The following is a 17930-nucleotide window of genomic DNA, read 5'->3' on the forward strand; positions in this document are numbered from 1 at the left end:
GGGATCGAACCCGGGCCCCATGCATTGGGAGTGCAGAGTCTCAGCCACCGGACCACCAGGGAAGTCCCATGGCCTCTTGTTTTTGGCTGAAACTCATGGCTTGTGGGATCTTAATTCCCCCACAAGGGACTGAACCCGGCCCCCAGGCCCCCAGCAGTGAAAGCCTTGAGTCTTAACCACTGGACCGCCAGGGAATTCCCAAAACACGGCCTCTTAGAGTCTTTCTTGACCACCCAACTAATACCACCCACACTGCCCACAGTCACCCTGTTCAGCCTCTTCATAACATTCACATCTACTTGAAGTTATTTCTGCATTTGTTTATATTCTGCCTCGCCCCACCGAACAAGGGAAGGACCTTGTTTTTCTTGGTCATCCCTATAACCTGAGTGCCTAGAGAAAGGCCCAGGACAGGGCAAGGAGTTCAATCAATATTTTACGGAGTGAATGAGTAGATGTAGCTTTCCCAGCTAGACTGCAAGCTCCAGACGGCAGGGTTTGATTACTTCCTGGAGAGAGCCAGCACATGGCAATTGTTAAATAATGATTTACTGTATTGGGACTTCCCTGGTGGCGCAGTGGTTAAGAATCCACCTGCCAATGCAGGGGACACAGGTTCGATCCCTGGTCCAGGAAGATCCCACATGCTGCAGAGCAACTAAGCCCGTGTGCCACAACTACTGAGCCTGTGCTCTAGAGCCCGTGAGCCACAACTACTGAGCCCTCATGCCACAGCTACTGAAGCCCATGTGCCTAGAGCCCTAGAGCTCCACAACGAGAAGCCACTGCAATGAGAAGCCAGCGCACCACAACGAAGAGTAACCCCTGCTCACCGCACGCAGCAACGAAGAACCAACGCAGCCAAAAAGTAAAATAAATAAATAAATAAAATAAATTAAAAAAAAAAAAAAGAAAGACATTACACTAAGATAGCAAGGTGAGAATCTCTGCCCCATCACATGCTAGCTTTGGACTTGAGCAAGTCTCTCTCTCTCTCTTTTTTTTTTTCTTGATCAAGTCTCTTAAGCTCTGCCTCCGCCTCACCTGTCAATGCGGATAGTAATAATACATTTCTGGTAGAGCTGTTGTAAGGAGTCAAGCCCTTAGAAGAGCACGTGCACGTAAACTTGGCCATTATTAATATTTTTTGACACAACTTCTTCCTAGATCTCAAACCACACCACGGGGGAGGCCCAACCGTACAGGGGCATCTGTTCCGCCTGCAGATGAACAGTCACCCTTAGGACCCTGCTGCACACCTCGGTATCGGTCCCACCTACTGCCCGGGTCTTGCGCACGCCTGGGACGCACCCTGGACGCGGATGCCAGCGCCGCGGCCCACTTAAGGACGGGAAGGGGGCGGGCCCGGGGAGGCTCCGCCTCCGCGCTTAGGTCAGCGCGCAGCGCTGCGCGTGACGCTCTGGTTGCCGCAGAGACGCCCCGCCCCCGCGCGGCGCTGCGGAACTGGAGCTCCGGGCGGCGTCGGCAGCGGCGCGGAAGGCGGCGAGGCAGGGGCGGCAGGAGCCGGCGCGGCGACGGCAGCGAGAGCGGCGAGGACAGAGCAGACCACAACGAAGGCGCACAGGCAGCCGGGCCGGGCCACGGGGAGAGCGGCCGCCGGGAAGCGGGCGGGAGGCTGGGCGGGCAGCGGGCAGCCGCCGAGCCGCGAAGCGACATGGTGCTGCTCAAGGAGTAGTGAGTGTCCAGCCGGCCGTGCGGAAGCGAGGAGGGAGGGAGAGTCGAGGATGACGAGCAGGGAGGGTGATGGCCTGGCGGCGGACGGACGGGGCCCGACGGGATGGAGAGCGCTGGATGGGCGGCCCAGCAGGGGCTGAGGGGACAGCGAGGGCCGGATAGGGCCCGAGGTGGGCCGAACGGGGTTAAAGCGGGAGGGACAGCACCTGAGGTGGGGCCCAAGGGGCAGTGAGGGTCGAAGAGGCCTGAGGAGAGGCTGAGGGGACAAAGAGAGCCGGGCAGGCCTGAGATGAGGTCAAGGGGACAGTGAGAGCCGGACAGGGCATGAGGAGGGGCTGAGGGGATCGAGGGTGCTGGATGAGATGTGCGGTGGTCCTAGAGTGGAGGCTAAGGGAGGAAGGGGCCAGCCAGAGCTGCAGGACTGGCTGAGAGGACCCACTGGAGAGGGAGGAGTTGTCTGAGTGGCTGAGGAACGGTCAGGCAAGGGCAGACAGGGCTGGGGAGCCGGGGAGCCAGCCAGAGTGGAGAGGGGTTTGGGGCTGAACAAAATACCAAGGGGCACTGGGAGATCAGATAAGACAGCTTCAAGAATGGAGTTGGGATGATGGGGCCGAGTGTTGAGGGCAACCTGGGGTGTGAGGAGTGGCTGCCTTAGGCATCAGGGGAAGGATTGTGATAAGTAGACACAGGAAAAGGACTAGGGAGCCAGGGTCAGGCTGAGCGACAGGGGAAGGGTATAAGGAGATAGCAGAGGGGACAGATGGTGTGACATGGTGCCCACGTGGTGGGGGCAGAGGATGAGGTATTTGGGAAAAAAGGCTTAGGATGATTGCTTGGGACTTGGAGACACTTGGGTGAGAAGTCCAGAATATATTGGGCAGGGGCTGAAGTGATATGAGGGAGTTATGGTGATGGAGAGAGCTAGGATGTTACCAGGGAGGAGAACAGTTTGGAAAAAGAGTATGTTTGTGAGTAAATATACATGTTATTGGAGTTGGGGTGTGGGACAGGGCCAGCGTGTCTCTGGGGGATTCTCAGTCTTGGTGCAAAGAGATGGGGAAATTGCTCTGAGGAATTGATATTTTCATAAAGCCATTGACTGAGGGAAAATGGTGAAGAGTGAGGGAGTTTCTGAGTAGTTAATGGGCGGTGGAGATGAGTGACTTCTGGTAGGAGTTGCAGGGAGATGGGCTTGCTCCTGAAATCCACGGGACTGGATGACAGGTGGGGATATTTGGATTGCTAATCTTTCAAATATGAGATGACCCGTTCCTGAAGCTCATGGTTTCAAGTAAACATCTTAGGACTTTTTTTTTTTCTCTTCAAAGAGGAAAGATTGGGGGTGGGGGGAGAGGAGAGATTGGATGTGTACGTGCAGAACTTTCAGTGAAACTGTGCTTCCCTGGAGGGGAGGGCAAGTGGGCAGCATTCGGCCAGAAGCCCAGAAAGTCCGGAAGTGGGAGGTGTCTGGGTAGAGAGCAACTGGTGGAATTCACTTGGTAGCCAGGCAGGTGTGCTGAGAGCTGTTTCCATTTTGTCAGTGAAGGGACTTTGCCCCATCCCATCTGGTTTGCTCCTTGGAGGTGTTTAGGACTTTTGGACATAGTGTGAAGCTTTGGATAGCAAAGGGAAGAGACCCAGGTGTCATCCCAGCTTGACACCTCATCTGAAGAGTGTTATTTCAAAGCCCTTCCACCTCTATTTCTTTCTTTTCCTTTTGTTTTTTTTTTTTGGCCACACTGTGCGGCTTGGGGGTCTTAGTTCCCCGACCAGGGATCACACCAGGGATCGAACCCATGCCCCCTGCAGTAGAAGCGCAGAGTCTTAACCACTGGACCGCCAGGGAAGTCCCCCCACCTCTATTTCTTGACATCCAATCTGATGCTGATCCAGCCAGCGTACAGAGTTTTGTGTGGTGAGGAGGAAGAATCTTGGGAATCCAACAAGAGGAGGGCATGGTGCACTTTGGATTTTAATCTTGACTGTACAGATGACAGACTTTTCCCATTCTCCTGATTCTTTTTTTCTATTCCCAGTTGAATCCTAGAATCTGTAGAAACCTGTAGGTTTTGTAAAGAAGGTCAGGCAGGGAAAGGAAGGGACCTTCAGAAGAGATCTGAGTGAGTTTTGAAGAGAGGTCCTCCCCTTCCCAGTCTTTGTTCTCCTCCCGCTTGAAGTCTGCCAGGGAAAGGTCCAAGGTGCCAGGTATGCAGAGCCTGCCTGGCATCCGCATTTCCTTTCTGCCCAACTTGTGCCCTGTGTGTGCTCGGGCGTGTGTGTGCATCCCTGGGCGGGGGACCAAGAGGGGGGCATCAGAGACACCTGGCTGTGGCCGCAGCGCTGCCGCTCTGGCGAGTGCAAGTCAAGGTCACCCTGAAGTGAGCACCGCGCCGGTCCCAGCCCCGCACTGCCTCTGTGGCCCTGTCCTTTGGAATTGCACCCTATTGCTGCTGAAGTGGTTTTGCTGCCAAGGAGCCAGGGAGGAATGTCCGGGTGTGCAGCTGTCCTGTAGCAGCCTCAGAACATCCTGTCAGGAACTGGCTGATGCCCATCTCTTTTTGGGGGAGACTTACCGCCCGCCCAGGGTCTGAAGTTTGTCCCTGTTGATTTTTCTGACACTTCCTGTAACAGGATTCTCCTTGATTTGATTTCTGCAAATTCTTGGATGTGATTTTTACTGCTGTTCTTGAAGATAAAAGGCTTATTGTTTTCTAGGAAGTTTCTCCTGAGGGTGCAGAAATTGTGGCCTCCAAGTTGGAAGTATTTTTCTGCACTGTTGGCTTTCTCTAATGGGAGGACAGCATTACTGGCAGCATACAGTAACCTGCAGGATTTACATTATTTGAGTCATTCTGGAGGAAGGGGAGTTAGCAGGCAGTAGAGACCTGGAGCCCATTTTGTTTTTCCTGCTACTTTTCTGCTCTGCGCCTTGCCTTGAGTGTGAAGTTTTTCTCAGATCCCTCTGGGTGTGTTCTTGCTATCTGGGGACCTTTGTGGGACTAGAAACTAGTGAGCACGCTCTTTACCAGCCTGGAGCAAGGATCCCAATTGGCAGGACCACTGCATAGGAAGGAGAGCATAGCAGCACGTGCTTCACCAAGCATGCAAGATGCGGGAGGCTCCAGGGGGTTCCACCTAGGGTCTGGGAAATGAGAATCTAAGCTTGGGAGCTGACTTGATTCGTAGGAATACAACCAAGTGTTTTTGTCTCAGCTCTCTGACCTCACAGTTCTGAGCTGGGGGTTGGCCGTTGCTCTGCATTACAAATGCAAGCCACCCAGAGAAGGGTCGCTGGCCCTCGCACCTCTGTGTGTGGAGTTCTGACCAGTGTGGGATTTTGCTGGCCATGGCTTCTCCATCAGGTGATTGATTGGTGGTACCTCCAACAATTGGTAGTCATTGAAATGGAGAAGGAAAAGAAAGTGATCAGTTGGGGTGTCTTTGGACAGCTTCTGGAGGTCAGGACATAAGTTAGGTGTCCTCTCTTGATGGCTTTGTGGTAGTAGCTTGTATTGTAATATCTGGCCCCAGAGCAGAGATGGTTGGTGTGTGCTCTTAGGGTGATTAATTCTCCAAGGAGCTTGGCCCCTTCCTAGCCTTTCACCTTGAGGGCTGTTGTTGGGAGGTTGGGTCCACAGAGAGGTAAATCCCCAGGACCTGCTTCTTTGGGTCTGAATCCTCATCTTGGCTTCGGAGTTTGCAGGGGTGAGTCCTCCTGTGTTAACCTCCTATGTTAACGGAGAGAGGTAGACCCATTGGCGAGTTTTGTTGGGGAAGATATTAGTGGGACAGAGGGAGAAGAAGACAGCTCCAAATGTGAGTCAGAGGCCTGGGAAGTAGCTGGTGAGGGGACAGGTTTGCACTGAATCACAGCGTTCTAAATGAAGTGCCAGAAGGAACAGAGGGTCGTAGCCTTGAAGCACTCAGGGGGCCATTCTCTGCTGGGTTTTTGACAGTGAGTGTAGTGGCACATGCAACGAAACATTTAATACCATTCTAAGATGATGCTTTGAGAGCAGGTTTCAGAGCCTGAAGTTGATACTCTTTTCCCTCTCTTGCAGTCGAGTCATCCTACCTGTGTCTGTAGAAGAGGTAAGTCCTTTTTCTTCTTTTTATTCATAGTTGGATATACTTGCTTGTGACCCTTAGCTCAGTTGGGCTCCTGGCGGCCCACAGTAGTATCTTCTTATGGTTTTCATGTTTGTTCTAGCATAGAGATAATCAGTACTTGATGTGAATTTTCCTGGTGCAATTTTCAGTTGAAGGAAGGCGCTTATGTATCTGACCAACTATGTGCAACCTGCCTCAAGCTGTTGACCAGCGAGATAACTTTGAATAGACACTAAACCAGCCCCTCTTACCTGCTAGAACTCAGCCTATTTGGGGACCTATTACTGAGGGGATTAAGTACGTGCATTTCTAGGACCTCTGTGACTCAACAGGGAAGTGTGCCTGGCTCTCTCTGGTTGTGTGACAAACCAGCAGGACTGGAAATCTCTGAGGCCCTCCCTAGCCATACTCCATGTGACTGCTAGGAAGACCGAGGCCCAGAACCCTCCTTTTACGGAGGGCAGGGAATGACAGATGGGCTTGGCTTGCCCTCTGTCCTTTTATGGTTCTTGGGCCTGACGTTCCTGCGTATAGGGATCTGGCAGGATTTGCCACAAGAAGGTTCATAGGCCGTGCTGACTCAGAGTTGGTCTCTGGGACAGCAGAAGACTGTCACAGAGCCTCCCTTGTCCCGCCCTTTCTCTGAACTTCCTTCACTCTCCTCTCCCAGCTCAGCCTTGTTCTTTGCTCCCTTTGGAATCCACAGGTCCCTCAGCTTTCAGTTAAGCTCGACTTTGGGTGACGCTGCTCAGCCAGTATGGTGCCCTCAGTCGCTCTCTTTCCTGCAGTGTCAGCTCTTGTGATAACTTCCACTCTGTTCCAAATATGAAATGGACCTTCGAAAAATGAGATCAGGCCAACAGAGCCCGCAGCACACTTGAGATGAGACAAATGGCCTCTTGGTGCCCAAAGAGGGCGGGCAGGCATTGGCCCCCCGGACGATTGTCTCTGGTGGTGGGCTGTACGTCTGTTAAGAGCTGTGGAGACCTGGGGGAGGGGTCAGGGTGGGCCTCGAACGTGATGTGGGAGTTCTGGGAAAGGAGGATAAGAGAAATGAGACTGGGGAAGCTGGGGGAGGGGATGGCTGGGTAGATGCTGCGATCCCTGGAGGCCCCTGAGATGTACATGGGGCCTGGGAACCATGGGCTTGGGCTGAGAGCTGTTGACTTGGGGGAGCCCTGCTCACCCATCTCCTTTGGGGTCCTTGCTCTCTTTATGAAAAAACAGCAAGTGATGATTTTCCAAACCAGGAGGCCAAGCAGGAAGGCCCCAGCACGTTACTTGCCCTGAAACTTGGGCGTCCGATGCCTCTCTCTCTGCGGTACAGGAGGATCCCACACCCCGGTGAGGAAGATGTCCCCCGGGAGTTCAGGAGTTCCTCAAGTGGTGTTTAGGGGTGAAGTGGATCTTTTTTACAGGGCGTTTCTTTTTTTAAAAAATAAATTTATTTATTTATTTTTGGCTGTGTTGGGTCTTCGCTGCTGCCCACGGACTTTCTCTAGTTGCGGCAAGCAGGGGCTACTCTTCGTTGTGGCGCGCGGGCTTCTCATTGTGGTGGCTTCTCTTGTTGCGGAGCACGGGCTGTAGGCGTGCGGGCTTCAGTAGTTGTGGCATGCGGGCTCAGTAGTTGTGGCTCACGGGCTTAGTTGCTCCGTGGCATGTGGGATCTTCCCGGACCAGGGATCGAACCTGTGTCCCCTGCATTGGCAGGCGGATTCTCAACCACTGTGCCACCAGGGAAGCCCCTGCAGGGAGTTTCTTGATGGAATGACAGGTGGGAGTGTCTCTGAGAGGTGTGGCAGACCCAGGAGGGCCAGCACTGTCTGTGGGCACCTCTTGGCTGATTGCTTATGGTGGAGCCAAGAATGGAGGGAAAGGGGAACTCACCTTGAGAGCGTCCACAATTGGCGGTTTTCAGTTTGTGGTGGTTTGTTTTTGGAGCATTGAGGAAATTGTGGGGTGAACTGAGCCTGAAAGCAGAAGCTTGGGAAGTAAGCACTGGTTACGATTCATCTGTAAGCCTGGTGATGGTCAACGCATTCTCAGCCATAAACCACTGATGAGAAAGCAGTGCTTGGCCTGTGCAGCGTTGAAGCAGGAGCTGCTCTTTCAGTGGCTTGAACCTTAGTTCCAGAAGATCAGAAAATCTTGAATGCGGAAGCCAAAGAAGAAATAAGTAATGACCAACCTTCTCAAGAGTCTTTATCGCTAACCCATCCTGACTAACGGTTCCCATGGGAACAGCCCCGTGTCATGTGGCTGTTGGATTCACTTCCCAGTTGGAGGCCCTCAGAGCTTTCTGATTTGGAAGGGGAATGCAAAGAGAATAGAGAAGCCCCTGTCTTTATGACCGTCAGGACACTGCGTGTCCGCCTGTGGTTGCTTGCTCAGTTCGGCCCGCCTTTTCCCGCTACTGTGGGTTACGGTGGTTTTACTTCTCATTTCCAGAGATGCATGGCGCCAGGCCCCTTTGGTGCCTGGGCTGGCAGGTCCATGGGGGTGGGACCAACAGCCGTGCTGTTTTTCATGACGTGTTTCAGGCCCACCCACTATATCTTCCCGGGCTCCCACTCCCAGATTGCCAAAGTGGTGGAGTCTCTGTTTTCCTTAGCTGTCTTCTTTCTTGGGAACAACGGAGCACATCTCCAGGGCAGGGAGCAGCACTGTCCTGGGCCAGAGGAGGCTGGAATCCCCATCTCCTTGGGGCTCTTTATCTGATTTAATGTTCTGACTCTACCCCATCTGAGTCTGGCTGCTTTCTGCTTTCCCAGGGTGCAGAGCCACAGTGCCAAAGGGAACCCTCTGACATGAAACGTGTCCCTTACTTGTAGCTTGTGGAGGCTAGTCTTACTCACCTCTTAGGATTAACAAAACTGCCTTACATGTCTCATTGGGATTAAAGGATCAGAATATCAAGAGAGATTAAAAGGGGAAGATGCCAGCCCAACAAACTGATCCTCTTAGAGCCTGCCCTCTGATTCCTGCAGCTGAAGAGGAACCAAATGAAGGGGATTAGTCTCTGCCGGGGCCCCTCCGCAAGCAGCACCACCAGCCGGCCCCCCAGTCCCCTCCACCGGCCTGGTAAAACCGGCCTCCCCTTCCCTTTAGGATTGCTGAGTCGGTGGTTAGATGTTCTTATGACTCTTCTCTGAAACAGAATTACTGTTGCCTCCTAGGAACCCCTGGCTCAGCCAAATCCTGACCCACTTGATAGGGGTTTTCATGTATGCCTCTGTTAGGGGGTGGACTTGGAAAGGCAGAAGGACAGCTTGGGGTTCCCTGGGGGCACTGAAGCAGCCCTGATGTTGCTCTGGATTAGCAAGGTCAAGGTGACTGGCTCTCACCCAGATGTTCCTCTTTACAGGATTAACCCAGCCTTGACGGTTTGCCTGGGCCTTTCCTTGGCATCCTGTACTGCGTTTTTGCTTTGGAAGTTAGGGCTCTTTCAGCTTCGTGGTGAACAGTGAATTGTCCTGGTGTGCTGCCTTACCTCCTTCCATGTTTTGCTCAGAAACGTCCCTGTGGTACTTAGGAGGCTGCCAGGTAGAGCAGGCCTCAAAGGGAGAAAGTCCTTTGTCTTTCACTCCTGAGAGTACCAGGAGCTTGGGGAGGGGGTGTGGAGGGTGAGGAAAATCGATCCCCAACCCCTCCCCAAACTATAGTCAAGTTTCTTTTTCTCATACTCCCTAAACTGTTGTGCCTGGTGGCATTGGCCGTGATAGGGAAGATGCATCCTTTGGTATAGGCGTAACTTCCTGCTTTAACGGTTGCTGTTTATTCTCTTTTCACCTCATTTTCCCCTCTAGACAGCTTCCCTCAGAGAGAAGGGAGCAGAAGGGCCAGGCCTGGGCACTGCCCAGGTCATTGGCCCTAATACTGAGTTGTCTTGAGGGATCAGAGGAGCCCAGTGATCTTGACTGGTGACTTGATAGGGTGGCATGTGACCCAAATAAAGGAAAACTAGGCTTTGGCCATCTAGTAAGTGCCAACATAGAGGGTGCACCCAGCCAGGCCTGTGGGATAGGAATCTGTGCTATCTAATACGGGAAGCAGGGCGCTTGCTTCAGCTCCACCAGGAATCAGGAAAGCATCAGGAGGTTTGGTTTCCTGCAGGACTGCTCTCTGAGCTGCTGGCAGGGTGAGGAGGGGCCCAACGCTGGAGAAGAAACAAGCAGATGAGCCAGTTTTATAGCAGGGGTTGTGGATTTCACAGTGCACTGGGTACCTTTCTTTACAAGAAGTCATGTGTTAGGATCTGTTTAAATGAATGGGATAAGGAGATTTCTAACAACCAACCCAGATCTTGTTTGGGGATCTGGGACCAAAGGCAGGTCCAGGGCAAAAACTACCTTGGACTCTATTTTCTGGATAGTGGTGTGAGATTAAGCATATTCACCTGCCTCCTTAAGCCTTGAAGTAGGATGTGAAAATGGGAAAGATGAAATTAAACACACCTGATGGCTAAAGAGAGGCCACGGAGCACCGTTGCTCAGTGGCTCTGGACGGATTTGGGCAAGGCCACATGAGAAACTGCGGGATGAGCTCCCGGATCAGGGGGTCCCAGAGCGATCTAATTGGACAGTTCCTGGGAACTGGACTGTGTGCAGCCATCGAGAAGATTCTGCGTTGGCAGTAACTCCCGTCTCTCTGTTTCTTCAGTATCAAGTAGGGCAGCTGTATTCTGTGGCTGAGGCCAGCAAAAATGAAACGGGTGGTGGTGAAGGCGTGGAGGTCCTGGTGAATGAGCCCTATGAAAAGGACGGCGAGAAAGGCCAGTACACGCACAAGATCTACCACTTACAGAGGTAGGTGGCTGCGCGGCAGAGCGAAGGCGTCCTGGTATCAAAGTGGAGACAGCGGATCATTCGGGGTGTTTTCTGAGTTGTTAGCTGGTTGCTCAAGTTGCTTCACCTGTGAGAGTAGGTAGAGGTGGTTCTTCTTTGCTTATTTAAAGGGTTGTTTGTTTTTAAATAAAAGTAATACTCACCCCACCAGGCTCCTAGTCCTCAGAAGTGTGGGCCCTTCCATTGTCTGTGAGTACCAGAGTTGTGTGTGTGCGTGTGTGTGTGTGTAAATGGCTGTTCATTTCCTTTGTTATCTGACAGAGATGGGATCTCTTCTTTCTTATCCTGTCATGACTCTTTCACTGTCAGCATATTTGGCCTCATTCTTTTAAAGTACACGTCGTATCTCTGAACAAATGTGCTAGAAGTTGTTTTCACCAGTCTTCTCTTGACGTATATTTACAGTCATTTCCAGATGTTTACATACAGTACTCCACTAAAACTCCTTCTGCACAAATCTTTTGATATACTCAATGTGTGTAAATCTATAGTAAATGTTCCTACAAGTAGAATTGTGGAGTCAGGTAGTATTTTAAATTCTGATATTGTGAAATCAGCTACCGGAGAAATTTTGGTACCTCTCTTTGGATCAAAGGCATAAGTATTTAAGAGTATACCTTGAACTGATTGTTGTACCAAAATCCATTGCAAACCACAGAATTGCTGAATCCCTCACCAAGACAGTAATATTTCAATAAACTGTAAGCTGGCCCAAAGGACATTGAAAGCCATAGTAAACATACACCAGCTTGAATGGAAATTGAATCAATCTAGTTTTAGAAACTACCCAGTACTGGAAAAAATAAACCTGCTATTTTTTTTTAATTGTGGTAAAATGTACATAACACAAAATTCACCATTTTTACCATTTAAAAAAAAATATTTACTTATTTATTTATTTATCTGGTTGCACTGGATCTTAGTTGCAACAGGCAGGCTCCTTAGTTGTGGCATGCATGTGGGATTTAGTTCCCTGACCAGGGATCGAACCTGGGCCCCCTGTATTGGGAGCACGGAGTCTTATCCATTGTGCCACGAGGGAAGTCCCACCATTTTTAAGTTCAGTGGCATTAAGTAACATTCACATTGCTGTGCAACTTAAACCTGAACCTTAATCTCTAGTCAATTAAACTGAGCAAAGCAGTTTCATTTTCATTTGGTAAAATCGCTGATTTAATGTAGTCTGCTGATCTAGGGATGTAAAAGTGCCAGCCCAGAGGGGTCCAGGATTTTGTGAGTGCCAGAGCCAGGAAGAGAACAACACTGAAGTGGGGAAAAAATCTCATCAAAGGACTTCCTGGTGGTCCAACGGTTAAGATTCCGTTCTTCCACTGCAGGGGGCACGGGTTTGATCCCTGGTCGGGGAACTAAGATCCCACATGCCGCGTGGTGTGGTCAAAAAGTTAAAAAACAAAACAAAAAAGACCAACTCACCAGGATCCCATTTCCTTGACATTGTGCTCTTTTCCCTCCATGCCTTCTCCTCGTCCTCCTCTGAGTTGACTGCCAACCAATCCTTACTGAGCCACTAACTGTTGATTAGAATAAGGCTTAAGACACACCTTCTGGGGCTTCCCCTGTGGCGCAGTGGTTAAGAATCCGCCTGCTAATTGCAGGGAACATGGGTTCAAGCCCTGGGCTGGGAAGATCCCACATTGCCGCAGAGCGACTAAACCCTGTGCCACAACTACTAAGCCTACGCTCTAGAACCCGCAGGCCACAACTACTGAAGCCCTCGTGCCACAGCTACTGAAGCCTGCGAACCTAGAGCCCGTGCTCCGCAACAGGAGAAGCCACTGCAATGAGAAGCCCGCGCACTGCAACAAAGAGTAGCCCCCGCTCACCACAGCTAGAGAAAGCCTGCACACAGCAATGAAGACCCAGCACAGCCAAAAATCAATTAATGAATTAAAAAAAGACACACTTTCCCCATAGTACATTTGTATTTTTTAAAGAGGACTTTGAAAAGAGATAGTGAGGCTGGTAGTAGGGGCCAGTTGGTTCCTCAAGACTCAGTTGGTCCAACCAAAGTGGCAGAGAGGAGGTCTGTACATATGGAGGGTGGGACATATCTCACCTTCTCCCTTATGGAGAAGGTGGAAACTTTGAACTGCTACCTACCACTACTCTTAACCCCAAAACACCCAATTGCCAAGAAAAGAAAAGAAAACCAACAGTGCTGAATGCCATAACCACCTCCCCTCATGAGGACCAAAGCCGTTAGTTGTCCCAAATCAGAAACCATGGGTTCACAACACCCTCTTCCTTGTTCATCTTATCAAGTCCTTTTTTTTTTTAAAAGATTTATTTATTATTTATTTATTTTATTTTATTTTTGGCTGCATCGGGTCTTAGTTGTGGCACGTGGGATCTTTGTTGAGGCATGCGGGATCTTTCACTGTGGCGCACGAGCTTCTCTCTAGTTAGTTGTGGCGTGCAGGTTTTTCTCTCTCTAGTTGTGGTGCATGGGTTCCAGAGCACGTGGGCTCTGTAGTTTGCCACACACGGGCTCTCTAGTTGAGGCTCAAGAGCTCAGTAGTTGTGGTGCGTGGGCTTAGTTGCCCCGTGGCATGTGGGATCTTAGTTCCCTGACCACAGATCGAACCTGCGTCCCCTGCATTGTAAGGCAGATTCTTTAGCACTGGACCACCAGGGAAGTCCCTCATCAAGTCCTTTTGAGTCCATCTCCTTGGTTATCTCCAGCATTTCCATTTCCTTCCATCATCTCTTGTCTGGATTACCACAGCAGCTCCTAACTGGTCTCCATGCTTTCCACTTCTCCGCACAGCTCCAAGCGTTCTGTCCAGAAGATCTGTTGCTCCCTAGCTTAAAAGCTATAGATGGCCCTTTGCCCTTGGGATAAAGTCCATCCTCTTTGATGCAACTACAAGATCTTTTATGACCCAGCCTCTGCTTGTTCTCCTGTATTCCCCACCTCATACCTTACACCAGCTACTCTGAACTTCTCTCTCTTCCCCCCAGCTTTTCCCACCCCACTGCCATCCTCTTATCTAGCTCAGTCCTACCCACTCGCTACTCTGTGTAAACCTTCCTTTCCCTGGGGAGCCTCGCCATGCACCGTGTTCTCACAGTGCTCTGCCTGGTTAGTTCCACTCCTCACTAGAACGGAAGCTCCCTGAGGGCAGGAGCCATGTCTGTGTGATTTCTACATGCATTGTGGTGCCTAACTCATAGAAATACTTACCTGAATGAGTGTGGCCAAGAGTGAGTGGATCTCAGTGCGCTGCTCTGCGTTCGGAGTTAGCTGTGTCCTGGAGGTAGCTCTTTTTCTTAGGCCTCAGGCACTAAGTTGAGGTTGTTGGAGCCTGCTAAGACTGCGGAGATTACCAGTTAAAAGCTGAGGCAGAGGAATACACATACCTTTTTTTAAACAAAAGAAACAAAAAGAGCTCATACGGTACCTGCTGCTCTGTAACCTGAGATAAGAATTGAATGGAAGAAAATATTTTGTCCTGGGAGGCAGATGGCCCTGAGGCCCTCCTGGCTGCCCAGAACTGACCGTAGCAGATCAAGTCATCTTGGATCCCATATTCCAAGTTAGTCAGCCAGTCACTCTGGTCCACTCTTGAAGACATCTCATCCTTGCGATGTGTAGTACCACGCGCTGGGCCCAGTGAGCTCTGGAAGAGTGCGTAATGATCGTGTAAGGACTGATAAGCCGTGGCAGGTAGCCCGGAGCCTCACCTGCTGTCCTGTTCCTGGCAGGTAGGGGGGCAAGTTGCGGGTGGATGTTAGTAGCCAGCCGAGCTGGGGTGTTGGGCTCTGACAGGTGGCTTTTCACACACAGAGTAACCTGCTGGTCTCAGGGGAACTTGCATGTCAACTCCCCACGAAGAAGCTGGAGCTGCAGCTGCAGCCTGGAGAATGTGCAGTAGAAGCCCACTGTCTTCTAACTCTCTCCTCTGTTTCTCTTTATAACCCTTTTCTCACTATAGCAAAGTGCCCACATTTGTTCGAATGCTGGCCCCGGAGGGAGCCCTGAATATACATGAAAAAGCGTGGAATGCCTACCCTTATTGCAGAACAGGTGAGTGCAGAGCTGGAATTTGGGCCCCACGGTGGATGGAGGGTGTGGTCAAGTAGACCCAGGGGTGGCAGTGAATTGGGGTTTTGTGTCCCACCTTCATTTTCCAGATTAAGCCAGTGGAAGGATGAGCTTGGGGCCTCCCTTCAGGCCGGTAGTGAGTGCCAGTGTTGTCTAGTGCAATTTGGCAGCCAGCTGGCTGGGAACCACCAAGTAGCCATGGCCCAAGATGGCATAGAACCAATCCCTCCAATTTGGGGATGGTATGATAATTTTGGTTTTTACTGATTACAAAAGTAACATCCTCTGTCTTGGAGAATACATATAAACAAGAAAATAATCACCCATGATCCTTTCATTTCTAGTCACTTAACATTTTAGTGTCTTTCTAATCCTTTTTTAAAATGCTTTCATATACACATGTATATAAAGTCTCCAGACACGTTTTTCAGCCAAATTTTGGGTCAAATCATACTAATTATTAAATTGTTCATTTTTACTCAGTAAATGGGAAACCTTTTCTCTGTCACTACATATAGTCTATTTTTAAAAACTTATTAATAGTTGCATAGTATTCCATTGTATGAATGTACTGGGATCTTTTTAAGCTACTCCCTTATTGTTAGATACTGAAATTTCCAGTTTTAATAGGATGTATTCATGTTTGGCTTGAAAAGCAGCAGTGAGGCCCAGGGACTTTTGAGAGAGGCAGTCATAGGAAGGGGCCTTGCAGGGTGACCTTCCTGCACTGGAGAAGGGCCAGACCTAGACACCAAGAAAACATAGCAAAGAAAACCCTGATGTTGTTGGGGAAAAGCTGAAATAAGCCCAATATTTGATGACAAAGGATTTAGAAACAGCTAGCCCCCAAGTATGTTATATAACACCTGCAGTCCGCACACCAGATTTGAGTGAGGGGGACCAGCAGGAGGGAAGTCACTTCTAAGAGCCCTGAATCAGTGGCTTCCACTAGACCAGCATGGTTTGGTTTTTTGTGGATTTTTTTGGCTGCACCATGTTGCTTGTGGGATCTCAGTTCCTTGACCAGGGATTGAACCCAGGCCTTGGCAGTGAAAGCTCCGAGTCCTAATTAGTGGACCACCAGGGAACTCCCTAGACCAGCATGTTCTATAGTTGAAGGTGGGAATAGGAGTGGAATTATTCTCTTAATCTTCCCTAGTCTTCTATCTGGAGTTTCTAGAAAGGAAAGATTTGAACCTTCACAGAGAACTTTCTATTCTAGACATTCTGGAATTCTAGCAGGGGGTTCTCTAGAGGTCCCCTGGAAGTCAACTGTGAGTTAAGTGGCTTTTCCCCCAGCCAGTCTACATTTGTTGGCACAGATGGTCTGCCTGTGGGGTCCTCCTGCCAGCCTCTGCTTACACTTCTCTTATTTGTTGGGACCTGGCACTCCCTAGATTGTATCTGATGAAGAAGATACATGTTGGAGACTTTGACTTTGGGAATGACTAAAGTCTAGATCACAGGGTCATTGCTCTCTTCAATCCTACGCAGGTTCAAGAACCTTGTATCAGGAGGTGCACAGTCATTGGTGGGACCCAGGATGTGTAATGCTTAGAGTTTTATTGCTATAGCTGAAAATGCAAACATCACTATTCCCTAAGCATCAGGCAGGAAGCTGTTCAATTCTTGGAAAAGAGGCACGTACACACTTTCTTAAAAGACAGTGTGCACAGTGGCTGGGTGTGTCTGGTCTAGGGCCAGAGGTGAATTTTCTTGATGTGTAAGTGAGTTGCATTGAGCATGTGTTGTAAGAACCTTAGCCAACTTGGCATAAAGGAGGCAAGCGGATAGGGTGGACTGCTGCATGCCTGGGGCGGGGTTCTGGGTACACAGCTTGTGCCAACTGAGAGATGCCACTGTCCTCTGTAATTCTGGGGACAGTGTGCTGCAGCTGACATGGGCATTTTTCTAGATGCCACATGTTCATTCGCATCTTCTGGTCCTTGGCCAAAAGAAGAAAAATGTAATTTCTAAATACTCTGTGAAGAGGAGAGGCAGGGAGTAGGGGAGAGGAGGTTGGCTTCTTCAGTGGGTGCTGACTTTACAGTCACAACCCAGCGTCATACAGAATGAATGTCTTTTTTATATAAATTTATTTATTTTATTTATTTTACTTTTGGCTGCATTGGGTCTCCGTTGCTGTGCGCAGGCTTTCTCTAGCTGCGGTGAGCGGGGGCCACTCTTTGTTGCGGTGTGCGGGCTTCTCACTGCGGTGGCTTCTCTTGTTGTGGAGCACGAGCTCTAGGTGCACAGGCTTCAGTAGTTGCGGCTGGCGGGCTCTAGAGCGCAGGCTCAGTAGTTGTGGTGCACGGGCTTAGTTGCTCCGCGGCATGTGGGAATCTTCCCGGATGAGGGCTCGAACCCATGTCCCCTGCATTGGCAGGTGGATTCTGAACCACTGCGCCCCCAGGGAAGTCCCGCCTTGTGTCTGTTGATTAGCACTTTCTGTCCCAACAGAGGCCAAACTAGGAGAAGGTTGCTCAGAGAGCATAGGCTCAGAATCAGGTGGTTAGTGGGAGAACCTTGCGGGCTAGCGTCATCAAACCAGGCCAACCTGACACTCAGGATGGGGCTGCTAGGTGTGCCATGTGCACAGCCCAGGGCTCTTGCTCCCAGGACAGCGCTGGAGGGTTTCTGCCACACTGGTCTCTCTGGACTCGCCCTCGATGGGTATCATACCCTTCATTTCCTTTTTTGTTAAACTAATAACAGGGCAGTTATTTCAATAGCCCTTTTAGTTATAATCTCGATCTGATGCTTTCTTGCAAGTATCTTTCGTTGGATTCAGGGAAATTACTGATAGTCTCTTGGGTCGTTCCTATACAAGGTGGATCTTATCCCTTATATTTCAAATTCTCCTCAATCTCAGAGGTAACCTTAGTTTCAGTTTTGGAGTTATGGAATTTGACTGTTAGCCCCATGTACTGTCAGATGGGGCAGCGTGGCATCCATCTGAAATTGCGATAACTGCTAAAGTCAGAGGGTACAGAATGATCTGGGCTGTGGTCAGGAGGAGGGCTAGTCTGTTCCCCAGTGACATTAGAGCTGCAGTCATTTTCTCTGATAAATAATTGAACGGTGCTTTCCGAGGGGGTCTCATTACAATGATCAGGAGTGTGGAGGGTGAGAGGTTTGGTTACAGTGAGAGGAAGGATGCAGAGGGCAGATAGACAGTGCCTGGCCTACAGTGCCCTGCTCTGTGCCCCGGGAAG

The 17930-nt window shown here is 50.3% G+C and overlaps 1 protein-coding gene across 1 annotated transcript in view; it reads left to right on the forward strand.

Moving 5' to 3' along the window:
* Positions 1-1442: 1442 nt before the first annotated feature.
* Positions 1443-17930, forward strand: part of PITPNA (phosphatidylinositol transfer protein alpha) — a 38322-nt gene continuing 21834 nt past the window's right edge. The window contains exons 1-4 of the mRNA XM_007183806.2: positions 1443-1695; positions 5757-5787; positions 10465-10610; positions 14606-14697. Of these exons, the coding sequence (XP_007183868.1) occupies positions 1676-1695; positions 5757-5787; positions 10465-10610; positions 14606-14697 (289 nt within the window). The 5' untranslated portion in view covers positions 1443-1675. The remainder of the gene's footprint in view (positions 1696-5756; positions 5788-10464; positions 10611-14605; positions 14698-17930) is intronic.

This window comes from Balaenoptera acutorostrata, chromosome 20 (genome assembly GCF_949987535.1).
Source record: "Balaenoptera acutorostrata chromosome 20, mBalAcu1.1, whole genome shotgun sequence".
Taxonomy (NCBI): domain Eukaryota; kingdom Metazoa; phylum Chordata; class Mammalia; order Artiodactyla; family Balaenopteridae; genus Balaenoptera; species Balaenoptera acutorostrata.